At 42.9% G+C, this 18,475-nt stretch overlaps 1 protein-coding gene across 1 annotated transcript in view; it reads left to right on the top strand.

Annotated features, from left to right (window-relative positions):
- The window catches only part of vps13b (vacuolar protein sorting 13 homolog B), a 372,345-nt gene that overhangs the window by 351,256 nt on the left and 2,614 nt on the right, over positions 1 to 18,475 (top strand). The window contains exons 54-65 of the mRNA XM_028581593.1: positions 153 to 299; positions 2,383 to 2,666; positions 3,331 to 3,458; positions 3,613 to 3,809; positions 5,704 to 5,822; positions 7,548 to 7,980; positions 8,414 to 8,578; positions 8,821 to 9,049; positions 10,733 to 10,909; positions 11,175 to 11,345; positions 13,733 to 13,909; positions 16,333 to 16,435. Of these exons, the coding sequence (XP_028437394.1) occupies positions 153 to 299; positions 2,383 to 2,666; positions 3,331 to 3,458; positions 3,613 to 3,809; positions 5,704 to 5,822; positions 7,548 to 7,980; positions 8,414 to 8,578; positions 8,821 to 9,049; positions 10,733 to 10,909; positions 11,175 to 11,345; positions 13,733 to 13,909; positions 16,333 to 16,435 (2,330 nt within the window). The remainder of the gene's footprint in view (positions 1 to 152; positions 300 to 2,382; positions 2,667 to 3,330; positions 3,459 to 3,612; positions 3,810 to 5,703; positions 5,823 to 7,547; positions 7,981 to 8,413; positions 8,579 to 8,820; positions 9,050 to 10,732; positions 10,910 to 11,174; positions 11,346 to 13,732; positions 13,910 to 16,332; positions 16,436 to 18,475) is intronic.

Here is an 18,475-nt window from a genome sequence, read left to right as displayed (position 1 = left end):
AAGTTACTGACTTTTACAGCTATGGTGGGCACAATGAAAATGTTTTGTGGTACAGATCATTATAATGTAGTTTACTGAAAACCTTTTTTGAATGTGTATTTAATTACGGCAACCACAGATTTCTCAAGTAATGTCTGTCGTTTCCTTTGTAGCTGTGTCAGTTCTGCGTGTCGTCCGTGGTGAGACACGGCATCCAGATCCTACAGATAGAGGACAGGACAATTCTTGTCAACAACACTCCTTACATGATTCAGTACAGGCCTCTGCTGACCGACCACGCTCTGGGAACTGATGACCAGGTAATGTCCATAAACGTTCACATAAACACTCTCTCTCCTCTCACTGTGCACTGAACTGAGGTTTTCTCTGAATCTAACTACCATGCACACAAACGTGCAATAAGTAGACCTCAGCAATGTAACTCAAAGGACCTTTCACAAGAGTCCAGAGGATTTTTTTGACTTAATGCAATAATGTCAATCATGTCAACGCTGGGTTATTTTTGTTCATGGTAAAATCTGAATCTTCACGTTTGGCTTTTCTCCACCTTTATTTAAACTGCTAAAACAATTGCTTGTGCTGGCAAGTTCTAGAACATATGAGAGGTTTCTCATATATTTCATATTCCCAGTATCTTAAGTCCCCACTAGCTCAACTGTTACCTCCAGCTTTCTTTCTCTTTTTTTTTGTGATTAACTTTTTTTTTTTTTTTTTAAACAATATACAAAACATACAACTCGCAACATTACATTTACATTTCCCCCCCCACCCTTCGTCTAGAAAAGATGACACAGTAATTACATTATAAAAGACCATACGACAAAGTAGACCCCGCCACCCTAGCCGTCTCAAAAGCCCACTCCTGTATTGACGGCACCCCTTCATTCCTCCATCCCCTTAAAATAATCTGTCTGGCTATCATTTAACAAGTTTGGACCCAGCTTCTTATGTGCTTATCCATCCCGCTTAGGATTGACCCATCTCCCAGAGCAAAAAATCTTGGGCTGAATGGAACCTGGGTCCCTGCAATCCAACATACGTTTTCATGGATCCCTGTCCAAAATTATTGCACCTTATCACAAGACCATAGGACATGAAGTAATTGGCCGCCCTCTGTTTTACATCGTAGACAAATTTGGTGTGTCTTTCCTACTGATTCTGTGTGCCGCTCCTCATCATCCAGTGTAGCTCCAGCTTTTTAAAACACAATGAAATAGTGTAATTTCTGGGTCAACAGCTTCAATGTGTGTGTGTGTGTGTGTGTGTGTGTGTGTGTGTGTGTGTGTGTGTGTGTGTGTGTGTGTGTGTGTGTGTGTGTGTGTGTGTGTGTGTGTGTGTGTGTGTGTGTGGGGCCCCTGCATCGTGTCTGTCCTGTCCCGCTGAAGTTACTGAGGCTTCACACATACAGTATATTCCCCGTGCACATTACTCACACATCCACCCCAGCACTGCCACACATACACATTGCTCGGACGTAGCAAGCCGTTTTCCATCAGATCATGCTGCTCCCCCTCTCTCCCTCCGCCATTTTCACCATGTGGCTATGGCACTTCATTGGGACATTTGACAAACACCCAGAATTGGATGCAGGTTTCCCTTCTCGCTTTCATCTGCTGCTTGTCCCCAAAGAGAGCAACAATGTAGTGATGTCATTTAACGAGCCTTCAGATCCTCTTAAAGAAGGATGGCAAAGCTTGCCAGTTGCCACTAATTGATTGAAAAAAAAAAATTTATGAAAAAAAACTAAATAGCGGGCGATGGGCTTAACAATAACACAGACCACAAACAAGGCGAGGAATGCCTTTCTAGTTGGTCTATTCATCATGCTTAGTGCCTAATCCCTGTAGTCCTCAACTACTCGCTGCTCACTGGCTGCTAAACCAGCACAGCAGGGCTTCTCTGCTACCAATTTAGCACTAAGCTCAGTGGGAGAGAGAAGAAAGTACAATAACAATGTGGTTTTACCATGTATCTTTTGTTGTAATCACTTGCATCTTCTTCGCTCTCTGTATTTCTTTCTTAATGTACCATCTCATGTCCTTTTCTGACACATTTTTTTTCCACTTTTTTCCCCCTACCCACTTTATTTGTCTTTTATTCTCTGTTGCTTTCCCTACTTAAATTCTTTTTTTCTCTTCTCTTCCATCTTTTTTTGCTTTTCTGTTTTTCCTTCATCTGCTTATTTTCTTTTATTTTTGCCTCTCCCTTTTTTCTCTCCTGTCCACTCCTTTTCTTTCTTTTTCTCTCTTCTCTCCTCATATCCATTCATCTCTTCCACGCCTTTTTTCTTTTCCTCTCCTCCTTTACTTTCTTCCCATCTCTTCTCCTCTCTTCTTCTTCGTCTTCCCTTTTCGTCACATTTATATCGTGTGCTCTCCTCAGGCCTGTGAGATACCAGAGACAGCACTGTTCAGCCTGGCTCCCACTGAGGAACCGTCCCAGGCCAAACCCTGCTCTGTGCCATGCTGGGACCTCCTCCAAACCAGTGTCCAGGGAACGGTGTTCCCCCTCCCGCTCAGACACATGCTCTTCAGCTTATTTCCCAGGCATGATGGTGGAGTTGGATCTGCAGCATGGAGCCTCCCCGCTCCCATCCGACCAGACTTCCCCAGGCAGAGTTTATCTGTTCCTGGGCAACCGGACTCTGGGGGTGGCCTGAGCAGCAGGTGGGTGAAGCGGAGCATCCGTGGTTTGCTGGCTGTGACAGTCCATTTAGAGCAGGGTACCGAGCCCCGGCTGGCACAGGACATAAAGCCGGGAGGTACTGTTGCTCGTCACGGCTTGTTAATAAACAGCTAACGCAAAAGAAGAAATGCCCTCAACATTTCCACTGTCAGTCTCTCTGCTTGTCTTGTAACATTGATACCTCACAGTCCATCTCATGTCTTTTCTTTGTCTTACTTAATTTCTTTCTCTCTTTCTTTTCATGTGGCCTTTTGCCTTCATTTTAGCCAAAGTAAAAGGAATTTCATCTTTCAATTACAAAAAACACAGGCTACATACAGTACACAGGCCAAAGAGCATATCCCTTGGCCAGCTTGGCTCTCATTTACTGTGTGTAATTGCAACATATGTGCAGCCAAACACACAAAATTAAATTGAAATACAAATATGGACACACACAGGGTGACAGTGTGTCAACGCCTAGCTTCAGTTAGGGCTCTGCCCATGGATGCACCTCAGAGATTTACAAATAGACATAGCAGTAATGTGACGCTTGACATGTTGGTGGGTGTGTGAGCTCTTATTTGTGTGTGGTTAGAAGGGTTTGGGACATGATCTGTCTGTGGACAGTTTAATTATGGTCTTGTTGTTATTTGTGTTCTGCAGAGTCATAGTACTGACATATCAGGAACACCTTGGGGTGACATACATCACCCTGAATGAGGACCCCTGTCCTCGGATGCTGATCCATAACAAGTGTCCTATCCCGCTGCTGCTGAAGGAAACTGTCAAAGGTAGGAAGGGAAAGGCCCGACTGGACATTTCTCCTCTCTTCTCCGTTCCTCTCCTCACATTTCGTCCTATCCCTCCCTTCTCCTCTCATTTTACTACTACTAGTATACTATTTACTAATATTTTTTTATACTTTCTGCTCTTATTTTCGAAAAGAAACTCCAAAGACTGAGGTATACTGCCGTCCTCTGCCTCCTAATTGTTCCCTGCACCACGAGCTCTACCATCACTTTTCCAGTTTCCCCGAGTGCAGGCAGAAAGAGATGCTGCCCACACTGCTGTTGAAAACCACCTCAGACCACGGCTCCACCGACTGGACTGACCCCATAGATATCAACTGCCCTGGAACTCAGGTAAAGCCTGATTCATGGCTCTGCGTTAAATCTATGCCGTAAGCCCTATCCCGCCCTGCACGGTCAGCTGCTGCCGTGGTCCTGCTCGGCGCCCTGCACTGCTACAACTTACATTTCTACGCATAGTTCTATTATCTTTATTGTTACTAGAAGTGCCACGGCGCATCATACCAACTGCTATAATTATGATGAATCATATTTCTGTGTATCTGTATCAGTGTCTCTCTGTCCCAACCGGCAGCGGCAGATGGCCGCCCACCTAGAGTCTGGGTCTGTCCAAGGTTTCTGCCTGTAAAAAGGACATTTTTCCTCGCCGCTGTTGTATCAAATGCTTGCTCGTGGGAAATTGTTGGGTCATTGTAAATTATAGAGTGGTCTAGACCTACTCTATCTGTAAGTGTCCTGAGATAACTCCTGTTGTGATTTGACACTATAATTAAGTATGTAGGTATGCGTAGCTAAGGACCCTACGCCATAGCCTGATGGTGGACCTCCCCAGAAATTTAACTACACGTCGTGGCGACACAGATCGCAACAACTGCGATTGGTCGACTTGGCCGTGGCTTGGTAGCATCACATTTCCTCCTACTTATTTCCGGGTTCTCCTTCACTGTGAACAACAGGAAACCTTTCCTGCTACCGCTTTCCCACCGTGGTCAGAAAGCGTGGTTTCTCCGTCTCTGCCGCTGTACTCCCTCTGAAGCTAATCCCAGTCACTCAGTGACTCGCTCTACTATGCTCTCCCCACACACACACACACACCGCCTCTGCTATTCTCATAAAGAGATACGCTAGAAGCACGCAGTGTGAACCGCATAAGTATAAATCCTCACAACGGCGTAGGCCACTTATGTAGGCAGGATTTTGTCTCAGGTGTGAAGGGACGTCCCACCTCATTACATGTCATTTAGCCACACACACACACCCCAATCACAATACACATTATATTTCCCTTTTGATTTTAATGAGTTTGTGTAGGAATATTTTTTTCTCACGATCCCTCTTCTCAAAATTGGAGAAATCTCATCTGCACTTGTCATTTCAACACAAAGATTGCCCTCAAGCGCTCGTTATGAGATCTTACTTTCTTAATGAATACGGATGTTGCGACAGCTCCCACTGATTTGGCTGAATTGGCAGTTAGGTGGAGCCAGAGTTTGTCATGCTTCAGCAGGACTAAGGAGAATAGCCACATCACAGGCTTATAGTTGATGTTTTTAATTAAGTGACTAATAACAGCCAGATACCTGACAGGATGTAATCCCCTTTAACTCATAAAACTATCTTTATATTTGGAGAAAAATCTTTTCCATCCTGTATGACAATATAGTGTATCTCATATACAGTATATAGTATTTAAATGGCATGTTTTGCATGGCTACACTGTTACATGAATAATATAGATCAACAGTTTGTGTGTGTGTGTGTGTGTGTGTGTGTGTGTGTGTGTGTGTGTGTGTGTGTGTGTGTGTGTGTGTGTGTGTGTGTGTGTGTGTGTGTACACGTCTGTCCGTCCTTCCACTGGTGTTAAGTAGCTAGTCAGTATTTTTGGTTAGGTCAGAGTAGTAGTGTGGGGTTAATAAGATGTTAAGGAGCATTGTGTGTAATGTTTGGTGTTGTGTCTAACCAGCTGTAGGTTGGGGTTGAGGCTGTGTATCTCTGGTTACTGTGAGCTCTGTGTCTGACCTGTGTGGGAGGGGTGAGAGGCCAAAGGCTGGACTTGTTATGACTGCTCAGCGAAGCGTTCACCGGGGATCTACTTCCTTTTCGAGGGGCTGATCACTCTGAAACTGGAGTGGTGGAGGTTAAAGTCAGACATATGTATGCTCTGAAACACACACACACACACATATTGATCTATCTCACCACAGATCTGTGTTCTGTTGCTGCTTAGGTGGTGTTCCTGCCAGGCTTTGGCTGTCTCTACGTAGACGTGGTGTGTGAGAAAGGCACCCTGGTTCTGTCTCTGGCACCAGAGGGCAGCATGGACGCTGTGATCAACCAGCACAGCAGGTATGTGTGCACAGGCAGTTTTTATTGTTGTTTTATGCTCCATACATATTTGAACCCAAAGAAATTATCCGTGCATGTTCTTCCTAACCCTCCAGGTATCTACCCGCGTGACTTTTATTGTCTTCACTAAAAATTGCTCTATGATTATTGTTAACAGCAATGTTTTCATGCAGCAGTTGTTACTAGTCTCCAAACATGAAGAAACAGGCATCATTTGCACCACAGGAGGGCAATAAAACCTTCTTGTGTTGTCATCAGTGAAATTAGTACAGTAGAACATAGTATTACAGCTTTATTCCATTACATCAACGGCTGCTTTTTCATTTTGGCAAAAACAGGAAATGAATATAATGACATATTAGGTAAATGTAAGCACATTGGGTCAGACAATGATCTTTCTTCTGGTGGTAGGAAATTCATGAAACTTTATCAATGAGTTTAGTCTGTCTTCATGCTCTACAAATCATCTGAATCATAACACCACCTACTTAAGATTCAAGCAATGTCTGAGATGGAGATGTTTGTTTTCTCTATTAGACAGTAATAAAGGGCAATTAAAGGGTAATTTTGATATTTTTCAACCTGGACCCTATTTTCCTATGCATTTGTGTCTAAGTGACTAATGTGAAGACAGGCTCAGATTGTTATTAATTATTATTCTAAGTGTCTGACTACATTATGGGAAGATGGAGAAGTTGCAGTTATACTGCCATGCTTTCCTGTGTAACTTACTGATGCCAGGTCAAAACTGTAACCTCGGCTCTGCAGCTCTTCACTCTTGGAGCGGCATTTCTCTTTAGGTAAATGTGCTTTGGTTTAGGATTTTTTCTCCTCTTTGGCTGGCATTGGTCATTCACGCTCAAAATGGTCACTGCAGACCCAATGGTCTGCAAGGCGCAGTTTATGGACCGGAGTGTTAGGATCCATTTGTAGCTGTTGCACAACTAGCACCAACTTCAGCTTGTCCGTATCCAAGGGTAACGTCTATAAAAGTGTAGCTTGACATTTCGTTGGCACAAACTAGACAATCTTTTAGACAACACAAAGCTATGCTGTCTCTACTCCCCGGAACTCCTCCCTCCCCACAATATATAGCAACACTTGACCAATTTCAAAGATTTTTGTTCACATTAGTCACTTAGACATTAGTCTCGCATTGTCAGACCTTCCTTCACAGCGCTGCGGAGGAGGGTCTGGCTAGTCCACACAGCATTCCGGGAAAAAAAAAACGTGCTCTGGTTTATTGGCATTTCTTTAAACCAATCACAATTATCTTGCGCGGTGCTAAGCGCCAGACGGAGCCACGGTGCCGCTGCAAAATAGCTTCGGGAAGGAACTTGTTTTGGTGGAACGTGTCCGTTCAAAAGTTGTTTTAGTCGTGCAACAGAAAACTCAGATTGGACAGATTACCCTGCAGAGATCTGAGGAGCAGTTAACCATAGTCCTCAGAAATCCACCCAGTTTAGAATTACACAAAGAAAGCGGAAGGTACTGGACAAAAAGAGCAACATCCGGGCGGAATTTCCAGCGGCACCAGCTCAATCCCGGAAGTGGAACGTCGTGGATATAGACTACTTAGACACAAATGCATGGGAAAATAGGGTCCAGGTTGAAAAATAGCAAAAATACCCCTTAAACATATGACAATCTAATTAAATTTTTTTTTTTTATTTGAATATGTCACTATATAATAGTTTCACATGAATAACTTCTGTTTTGTTTCAGGTGTTCTAAGCTGTCCTGTAGAGTCCTCCTCAGTGAAGCCAGTGTGGTGTTGAGTGATGACATCACCAATCCCTCTGGATCTGTGGAGCTGCTCAGACTCACGCTGACCAAGCTGTTCCTCAGCCTGGCTCCAGCACCACCCTCCCTGCCCCCCGAGCTGGCAGGTGACCCTGACTCCCCTCCGATGCCCGACGCCTCTCTGATCGAGGTCTACTGCTCCAGTCTGCAAGTAGACAACCAGCTGTTCAACCGAGCGAGTTTCCACTTCCCCGTGCTGCTGTGCCAGGATCAGCGAGGGGGGGCTGAGCTTGGGGGTCCGTGGAGCAGTGACTCCAATCCCACTGAGTCTCCAGAATCCCTGGAGGAGTTTAAACGCTCATGTTTCCTGCAGCTGAGGATGAGGCTGGCTGGGGACAGATGCACTGCGGAGGAGGTTGGACTCATTCTTCTGTCATTGTTTTTCCAAAAAAAAAAAAAAAAAAAAAAAGGTAGAGCTGGGCAATATTTTGATATTATATCGATATTGTGACTAGATATCGTCTTAGATTTTGGATATCCTAATATCGTGATATGGCATAATTTGTCTTTTCCTGGTTTTAAAGGCTGCATTACAGTAAAGTGATGTCATTTTCTGAACTTAACAGACTGTTGGGTTACTATCTACCACTTATACCACAGATCCACATTAGTGATGATTATTTATGAAAAATCTCATTGTGTAAATATTTTGTGAATGCACAAATGGTCAACACAACAATATCGTTGCGGTATCGATATCGAGGTATTTGGTCAAAAATATTGTGATGTTTTTTTTCCTTCGTAACAATCATGAGTTTTCATAAAAGCTTTCTGTGTTTCATCCTCAGATCACCTTTCAGCTCCAGCCTGCCAGAGTCTATGTTGAAGACACCTTTGTTTACTACATTAAGACCCTGTTCCACACCTACATCCCTGACAGTGCCATGACCCCAGCCACAGCAGAGACCCGGAGGAGGCGAGAGTCTGGATCAGCACCCATCCTCCCTGAACAGGTGCACCATTCGTAACATAATGTTTGTATTTAAGCAGACCGCAGAATGCCGTGATTGACCAATCAGAATCAAGTATTCGACCAAGCCGCATAATATTGTATTATAATGAATTCAGCCATTACTATCTAGTCCAATAAAGCAACTTGTGTCAGTGCTGCATATCACAAGATAGTGTAATCATTAGTATTACTTGTAGTCATTACTCTCTCATGTCAGTACTAAAACTAGCACACGTCTTCCAGGTGCTTCAGTCGGTGCAGACGTTGGTCCACCCCGTGCGCCTGCAAAGGCTGACCATCCAGCCAGTCAACCTGCTGGTCAGCATCCACGCCTCCCTGAAGTTGTACATCGCTTCAGACCACACTCCTCTCTCCTTCTCCCTGTTTGAGAGAGGGCCGCTGTGCACCACGGCCAGGCAGCTAGTCCACGCTCTGGCCATGCACTATGCTGCTGGAGCCCTCTTCAGAGCTGGTAGGTAGTGGACGGAGGGAGTCGCACAACTTCTTTCATTTACAAATGCCTCATATCTACCTGCTGCCACATCATGATAAAACAAATGGTCCTTCAAGCTGTCTTGTGTTTCATACAGTATACGGACACAAGACGGATTTCTTTTCAGATTTACAATCTGTCTCAGATAGGCTCACACTCAAATCCATTAATAGTATGCACTGGGTTAAGGCAAATATGGACAGAAAAATAACAGGATGTGTGCTCAAGTGAGAAATTTCACAATTTATTCACAGTAGGTCTAGAGTTGACCTTTTGAAAGGAAAGTTGCTTTGTGGCAGAACGTGCAGTAAAACTGTAGAGCTCCAGGAAGTAAAATCTGAATCACTGAAGGTTCGAAAAAGATTTAGATTCTCTCATAATTTACTGTTTTATCACACGGTTTAACTGATGACTCATGTTTAGGCAGTACATTATGGATAATCTGTGGACGGCAGTCTGACTTTTCAGTCTCCATAAAGACTCTGTGTGTCTCTCCTTCGTTGTCCTCCTGTCTAGTCAAATCCTCCACACATGTTGTGGTTTAAGCCAGTCATTTCCACATCAGAAATCACCCTTCTGGACGAACACTTCCTTCCCGCTGTCTCTCGTTAGAGCCCTCATTTCTGCTCGTATTTCAACACGTCACCTCTCCCTGAGTCATCGTGGAGTGTGGGGCACCGGGAAGCATTGCATTCTGGGACTGATTAGTATTAGGATGTACGGTATTACGATCACACATACACCCACCGGCGTAAATCCGCGCACCTACACATGCAAAGACTTATGGACATATGGGTACTAAAAGGCTTACACTAGCTATGCATACACACCAGTATATGTATGTGTGTGTGTTTAAAAGCATGACTCAACCCTGTAAACATCAGCTCCTGTCAGGACTTTATGCTTTACCAAAACCACAACTGGGAGACCATTTGAAGCAGAAATGACCACTGGAGTTGGTTTCCTATCATTAGAGTCCATCACTCAAGTGCAAATTGACGGAGAATAAGAGCAGAGCGGGGTCGGCGTCTTGAGAAATGGCTATTTGATTTTTGAGATGCAATTGTCAGGGCATAAATATCACTGAGCCGTGCCATCTGAAGGGGACTCTATGGTTGAATGAGAGAGATGAGGTGAGATGGTAGGAGGCTGTAAATCTGACTGTGGCACATGTATGATTTCATGCAGGAGTGTGTATGTCTGTGTGCATGAGTGTATATGTGTATGTGTGAATGCTTTTGTGAATCTTTGTATTGTTGAGAAAAGGATTCTGATAGAATGAACACAATTCGTGACGTAAAAACATTTTGTACGTTATTCTGTAAAATGTTTAGATTGGGGAGAGCTTCTCACTCTAAACCGCTTAGTAGACGATAGAGAAAGTTTACTCAAGAGGCTTGTAAGTAGAATGTTCCTCTTAAGAGAAGGTGTGCCAGAGGTATTGGTTCATACAAAACCCATTTTAGCAGTCTAAAAAATTACCGATTATATAGTGTGTAAATTGTGTGTATTATAACACCATTGTGGCTAACACCAAACATAATACAGTTTGTTTAAATAGTTGCTAAGTGTTTCTTGTAAAGCTAAACAGGAGGAAAAAAAAGAAAAGATTCTGATTAATTATGATGATATAACAAGTATTATTTGACATATCCTGTGCAGGTTGGGTGGTGGGATCTTTGGAGATCCTGGGCAGTCCTGCCAGCCTGGTGCGGAGTATCGGTAACGGCGTGTCCGACTTTTTCCGGCTGCCATATGAGGGTCTGACGCGCGGGCCTGGAGCCTTCGTCAGCGGGGTGTCCAGAGGGACCACCTCCTTCGTCAAACATATCTCAAAAGGTAACGCATATGTTCATAACGTTTGTGTTCTATTTACAGCAGCAACATGTTAATCTGTGTGCACACACACATTTGTATTTGTGGACTAATAATATTAAGTAATAGCTTATGTTAGGTCTTCTCCCAGACTGATACAGCACATACATTATTAAACACTGTTTCTAATCAGAGTGTCATCATGCATTGATGACTAGTGCAACATTTGTGATGAACAGTTTTGGTTTTTGGGAGAGATTTTTGGTGACTTGGTCACATTTGTCTTCAGGCACACTGACGTCCATCACTAACCTGGCGACGAGCCTGGCCAGGAACATGGACCGCCTGTCGCTGGATGAAGAGCACTACACCAGGCAGGAGGAGTGGAGACGCCAGCTACCAGAGAGCCTCGGGGACGGGCTGAGGCAGGGGCTGTCACGACTCGGCATTAGCCTGCTAGGTATGTGGCACTACACACACACACACACACACACACACACACACCGCTCAGGTAACACACACACACACACACAGCTCAGGTAACACACACACACACACCCCTCAGGTAACACACACACTCACCCTCAGGCAATCATTAATTTTACATTTGAAGGTTTTACAGCATTTCTAATCAGATATACATTGCAGTTTTGTAATTTGTGTCATCACCCCTCTAAATATCAGAATTTCGTTCTAATCTGTTCCTGGTCCTGCAACTCACTTTTTAGTCTACTGGAAAATTGTTGGATGCAGAAATGTTGTTTTCTATGAACTTTGAAAATGTATAGGCCTAGTGGATGAAATTAAGCTTTGTTACTAAAAGTTGCATTTTGGGCAATTTGAGTAATTAGCATAATACACTAATTATAAGACACCAGAAACTGCAGGTGAATAAGGAAAAGAAATTGTAACTTTGCAACTTTTAGCAACCCAGCTTAATTTCATTTACTAGACCTATAGATGATATAGATTTCAATCATAAACGTTCATAGAAAACAACATTTCTGGGTTTCATATGGGCTGTATAGGGGTTTCAAGTAGAGTACTTCCGGGATTGCTCCGTTGCCGACAGAAAATCCGCCAGATTTCACTCATTTAGGCCGGATATCCGTTGCCTTGGGCATCCTTTCTGTTGGCGTTCTAAACTCCGGTGGATTTGTGAGGACTATGGTTAACTGTTCCTCAGATCTCTGCAGGGTAAATCCAGACAGCTATCTAAGACTATCTGTCCAATCAGAGTTTTCTGTTGCACGACTAAACTACTTTTTAATGTTCCACCAAAACAAGTTTCTTCCCGAGGCTATTTTGCAGCGGCACCGCTGCTTTTGCCGGTGCTTAGCACCGCCCAAGATGATTGTGATTGGTTTAAAGAAATGCCATTAAACCAGAGCATGTTTTCCTCCCATCCCAGATTGCTATGAGGAGTAGCCAGACCCTCCTTTGGCGCGGTTTGGAGTAGGGTCTGGCAAAGCGAGACTACAAGTAGACTAATAGCCTTCTTTCCAATAACACAAAGTGGTTTTAGATGAGAAATGGCACACATGACAATGTTGTTCTCAGTCACACAACGTAGAAAGTTATTTAGATATTTGGAAAACATAAAGGGTTTTGTGATAATCATTAACAATCAAAGTGTACATAAATCCCAGCAAAAAGTGAAACTAGAAATAAATATTAATTTAGTTTTATTATTTCTCTTTCCTTATGTTACAAAGGGCTAAAGCTAACCTGCACTAGTATAATGAAGACACACAGCTGCTAAAGGTTAACCTAGCTGGTAACATTAATCCCTCTCGTCTCGTTCTCCCTACGTGTTGCATTTAACGTGAGAATGAGACTAAACTTGCCTGGATGAGTGCATGTCTTTCCTCCTCCTAGAGGGGTTTGTGCTGTGTTAAACTGACTCACCCAGACTCTGCTGGTGTGAAGCTGGCTGCTGCTTCGGGTCCACTGCCCCGCGCACTCTGTCCTCGCCGTCTTAGTTGTTGTAGTTCAGGTTTTAAAAGGTGTATTTAAAAAATTTGTGCCGTGGGAAAACAAGAAAAGTCTTTCAGCGTCTTTGTCTTCAGTAGTGTTCTCTGTGTAGAAACATCTGGTGTGCAGCCTTCCGTTTGAGGCTGTTTGCCACTGCTTCCAGGTGGAAACAATCTCCTCAAATCAATCAATCTCATCTACACACCAGCCAATGACACTGTGTGATCAGCGTCTCACACACACACACACACACACACACACACACACACACACACACACACACACACACACACACACACACACACCCCTCATGTCACGTGTCAGCATTTACACTATCAGCTAACTACTCAAAAGACACTAAACTGATAACATAACACTTAACTTCAAGTCACTCTGTGTATGGAAACATGTTCTGCCCACACACATTTCATCTGCCATCCATTGGCATTAGCATGAGACGGAGCAGTGGAGACAGCACAGCAGGGACTCAGTAAACACCCAGAGGGCAGTAAATATTGTCACTGAAACCAAACAGCTGCTCGCATCTCTCTGCGTTACAGTGGATTATAATTCCTGATATGCACTGCCGATCACAACATCTGTGTCATACATAAAATGAAGTGTCAGATATTTTCTGTGGGGCAAAAGCATGTCTGAATCCCTGTGGGAGTCCCATTTGAAATCTTTATGTCTATCTCGGTTTCCCATGTCTTGCTAAAATAAAATCACTAAGAAGGCTTACCCGTTCTTTTTGTCCTCAAAAGATGTCTTGAATTCTGTGTTCATCCTGTATTTTGTAAATGTAAGTCTCTCATTAAGTATTTATTGAACAATGCACAATAATAAAGGACAAGTTTTCCCTATTTCTTTCAGGAGCAATAGCAGGCATCGTGGACCAGCCCATGCAGAACTTCCAAAGGAACTGGGACATGCAGAGCTCAGCTGGTAGCCAGGCCAGAGGCGTCATCGCTGGAGTTGGGAAAGGCATTGTGGGGGTTTTCACCAAGCCCATTGGAGGAGCAGCTGAACTGGTTTCCCAAACTGGATACGGTAAGTTCAGGAGTTCAAGTTTTTCCCTTGTAAGTTTCAGAAGTAGTTTCAGGATTATTTTTTAGAAAACAATTTCAGTCAATAAAATGATGGTCATTAAAGCTTAGTTAGATTTGTTTATTATAGTGGCCCAATTCATTTTCCTGTGGTTTACAAACACACAAAACACAGACAAATGAAAGCATAATTAGAGCATAATTCTCATTGTAAACAACACAGACATGAATAATGTTGGATATCAACTAATAGAACTTCTAGCGCCATAAAAAGCTAGCAACTTTTTTCTGTTATTTCTGGCAACGAGCTCCATCATTTTCTGGGGAAATATCAAGCACAGAATACATATTTGAAATGTTTTTTGTTAATTGAACCTACCTTTTTTAAAGTACATTTGCAAAAGGATGAAAAAATTGTCCTGTAGAGATGCAAACTTTTAGATCCTTAACACACAAGCACCGTCACACGGCAGTAAAGTGAAGTGTAAAGAGAGATTTGGTCACGCAGCAAGGTCTCAAATGTATTTAACACAACTCAACAAATACGTCTTACTTTCCAAGGAGCCTTAGGCAACAATATTCTAATAAACACACATAAATTAGAGTTTGTGTGTCAGGAAAATCATAAATCCATCAGTACATGGACAATTTCTCCCCTTCTGTCCTCTCAGCTCCAGCCAGAAGTGTGTATTAGGTCATTGACATAATGCATTCCCTAGCCCTCACCCTAACCTTAACCATCACAACTGAATTCCTAACCTTAACCCTCACCCTAACCTTAACTTAATTCTAACCCTAATCCTAAAACTAAGTCTTACAAGTCAAACAGCCCTTTGACCTTGTGGGGTCCAGCATTGTGGGCCCCACAAGGCTGTGCAGACCCCACAAGTATACTGTATTCCCCAGTTTTTGGACCCCACGAATATAGTAAAACAAGCCCACACACACACACGCATGCCTAATAATCAATGCACAAACACTTGTATATACAGTCAGTTAAAGTCTTTGGAGTTAGTTTGTGTTTTTTAGTTGGTAGAAGATAGGTGTGGGGTGTGAGGATTGGATCAGAGGGTGGGGTGTGTTGGCGCTAACAGGTCTTGGCTACAGCACATAAACTACCAGCGAGGCTAACAGCTCTATGTAAGACTGATGACTCCCCGGGGTCTGGCTCCGATCTGCCTGACCCTCTGAGCTCAGCAGAACACAAACCAGCACACACACACACACACACAAACTTAGGCAAATACATGTGGATCCACACGGATGCTCATGAGTGCACACAAAGGCACGCTGCAACATACACTGACCAGCGTACACATCCACACTCGCATACACAGAAAAAGCTCTATCTGCGGGTAATATGCAGATCAACTGTGTGTCATTATTCTGTTTCTCTCCATCCTGTCTTATGAAACACAAGGAGATATACATACACACACACACACACACTTGCAATCACCTACTCAGAGTTGAGCAGCAGGCACTGACATCATTCATGGATCTCAGTGTGTTCTTTATGGCTCAGTTTTGACTACTTGATGACTTCACTGGCCCGCTGCTGCTGTGCTGACAGCTAGAGTAGGCTGAAGGACAACTGACCACACGCACATGGGTTATGAACTCACCCTGACATGTACACACAGAGCCATCCTTATCATGTGTTTGGATTAGAAAAGTACATTAGTAATAATGCACACACTAACAGATGTTTTTTCATCAAATGTGCAGTTTATCAGCTCAGTATGGCAGCAGTCTGCCTTGTTGATGTAAATGCACATTGCATTAAAATGCATGTACAGTACAGGCCAAAAGTTTGGACACACCTTCTCATTCAATGTGTTTCTTTATTTTCATGACTATTTACATTGTAGATTCTCACTGAAGGCATCAAAACTATGAATGAACACATATGGAATTATGTACTTAACAAAAAAGTGTGAAATAACTGAAAACATGTCTTATATTTTAGATTCTTCAAAGTAGCCACCCTTTGCTTTTTTTGATAACTCTGCAAACCCTTGGTGTTCTCTCAATGAGCTTCATGAGGTAGTCACCTGAAATGGTTTTCACTTCACAGGTGTGCTTTGTCAGGGTTAATTAGTGGAATTCTTTCCCTTATTAATAAAAAAGCAAAGGGTGGCTACTTTGAAGAATCTAAAATATAAGACATGTTTTCAGTTATTTCACACTTTTTTGTTAAGTACATAATTCCATATGTGTTCATTCATAGTTTTGATGCCTTCAGTGAGAATCTACAATGTAAATAGTCATGAAAATAAAAAGGAAATGCATTGAATGAGAAGGTGTGTCCAAACTTTTGGCCTGTACTGTACATAATACACAATATCGCAAACACAGCAGACACAACCCCCCTGATAGTGATGCTTGATGCTGAGTGTATGTTTGTCTTTGTGTCTCTTCTAACAGGGATCCTCCATGGAGCAGGACTGTGGCAGTATCCGAAACAACTGCACCTGCCTACAGAGGAGAAGTCTGCTCAGGCCCCAAACAGCCACCTTAAATATGTCTGGTAGGATCCCTGGCCATTCCTTCTGCAAGCATCTCCTTTACTTTTGTCCAGCTATTTCTTAGAAGTAGGACATGTGTTCTCACATTTGCTTTTCTTGGAGTCTCTCCAGGATCTGGTGTTCGTTTTCTACCCCTTACCTCTCATCATTGTTGCTGTCTTGTTTAAAAAAAATATATATAAATAAATAAAAAAAAAACCTTGGAGGGTTCATTACCCACTTTCCACAAAAAAGAAAAAAAACTGGAAAAATGTTTGACCTCGATCCCACACATGTTAGCCAGCCTGCCCTCCCTTGTTCTCATCGAGCCATCTTAAAAGGTTTTTATAAGCACTCTGCCAAAGCCGCCAGCTAGAAATTGTTCTTGTTGTTTAACTATGAGTCTATCCAGAGATGTTTCCAGTGCCATCAGATGGTGGAACACCTTCTTTTGTGTGCTGGAATGGTTTGGAGTTTGGGAGAGACTCAGTTTACAAAGGTTGCATGTTGTGCCAAGCAGAAGGTTAGCTTTGGGTCCTGCATTGTAAAAAAAAAAAAAAAAAAAAAAACATGGCAGTGGTATCGACAGCACTGTATCAGATCTGAGTGGTTTAAAGATTCCAGTATGCTCCCTCGGTGGAGCACTTATTATTATCATAAAAAGTTATAAGAGGCCTCTGTATCCAGAAGGTCATCAGGAGCTGTAGAAAAAGCATTTATGGCATTTTATAATGAATTTTCCACAATTTAGTTTGGTTTCCATAGCTATCAAACATTTACTTCTAATAGCCATCTGTGTCGCCTGTCAACTGCCATGAGGAAAAAGGCCAACATTTAGATACAATATTTCTTTAGGACATTCCACTTTAGTTGTCATCACCCGAGGGGTTAGCAGTATGTTGTGCTAATGTAAGAGGAAGATGAAAAAAAGATTAAAAGAAACCCATGAATGCTGAGATAATGCTCCTTTGTGGTTTTATTCATGCTGCCTTGCAGTCAAACTGGTTTCCATCAGGCATCCATCAATTATTTTTACAACTACAGGTAGCCCAGACACTTGAGGGGTCAGACTGTTTGAGCAGAGTAACACTGAACAGAACCAAACTGTCCCTACTGTGGCTGCTTCAACATCTGCTCTGCAATTTGAACACCTGCCTTCCAAAGTAAACACTGTCAGAGAAACATGACTGAAGACTTCAGTTCCTGCACACATATTTCCCTATCGAACATGTGTGTAATAGAACCCTTACAGAGAACATGCAGAATGTAAATTGCAGGATGTATAGAGAAACGTATGGCCACGTGTTTGTGTGTGTTGAGGTTAGTTGGGCACCTTGTGTGGTCCTGTGTTTATAGGGAAAGTGTATATCTGGAGTTCGGAGGCGTGCCATTATGTGCGCACATAATCCATGCACGCATGAGAAGTAATGTGTATTTGATTGCTGCCTATAGTACATGTGTGGATAAAGCATAAAACTACAAAGCCGAATTTTAATTTGATATTTCGTTTGGTTTCCTTTTAGCATATGGTTTGACCATATGCTAAAAGCTACAAAGTGTGTAACTATTTTATATTAATGATCATCCGTTACATTCAAGCCATTGCCAAATGAGTTGCTACAAAGCTCATTAAGACTATCGGCTCAACAAAACTCTCTCTGGATTTCTCAGTTTGGCTATGTTGACAGAATGGTGTAGTCGGGATGCGTTTTACGTCGCCGCTGAGAAAGGACAACAGCATCGTTCAGCTTTGGAGACAAATAAGATAATTACCTCTCCTGAAGAGTCCAATCATATCTTATCTTCCGTATTAGCAACTGCATGGAGGAGGGGTGGGGGTGCGGACACAAAGGCTTCCTGTGTAGAGTGCAGATCGGGACGCATTTTTCTGTCCGAGCCCGGCCAGAGCCCGACAAGCATAATTAAGATATTTCTGTCCGAGCCCAACCCAGCTAACCTCTAATTTTTTTCCTCATACTAATGACACATGTACGTTTCTTTGTGTGGAAAGCTTTTATTAAGCAACTGTAGGAAGGCATTCGGAAATGTCAGCAGATGAGAGC

The sequence above is a fragment of the Perca flavescens genome, chromosome 6 (genome assembly GCF_004354835.1).
Source record: "Perca flavescens isolate YP-PL-M2 chromosome 6, PFLA_1.0, whole genome shotgun sequence".
Lineage (NCBI taxonomy): Eukaryota > Metazoa > Chordata > Actinopteri > Perciformes > Percidae > Perca > Perca flavescens.
This window is presented reverse-complemented; position numbering and strand designations above follow the sequence as displayed.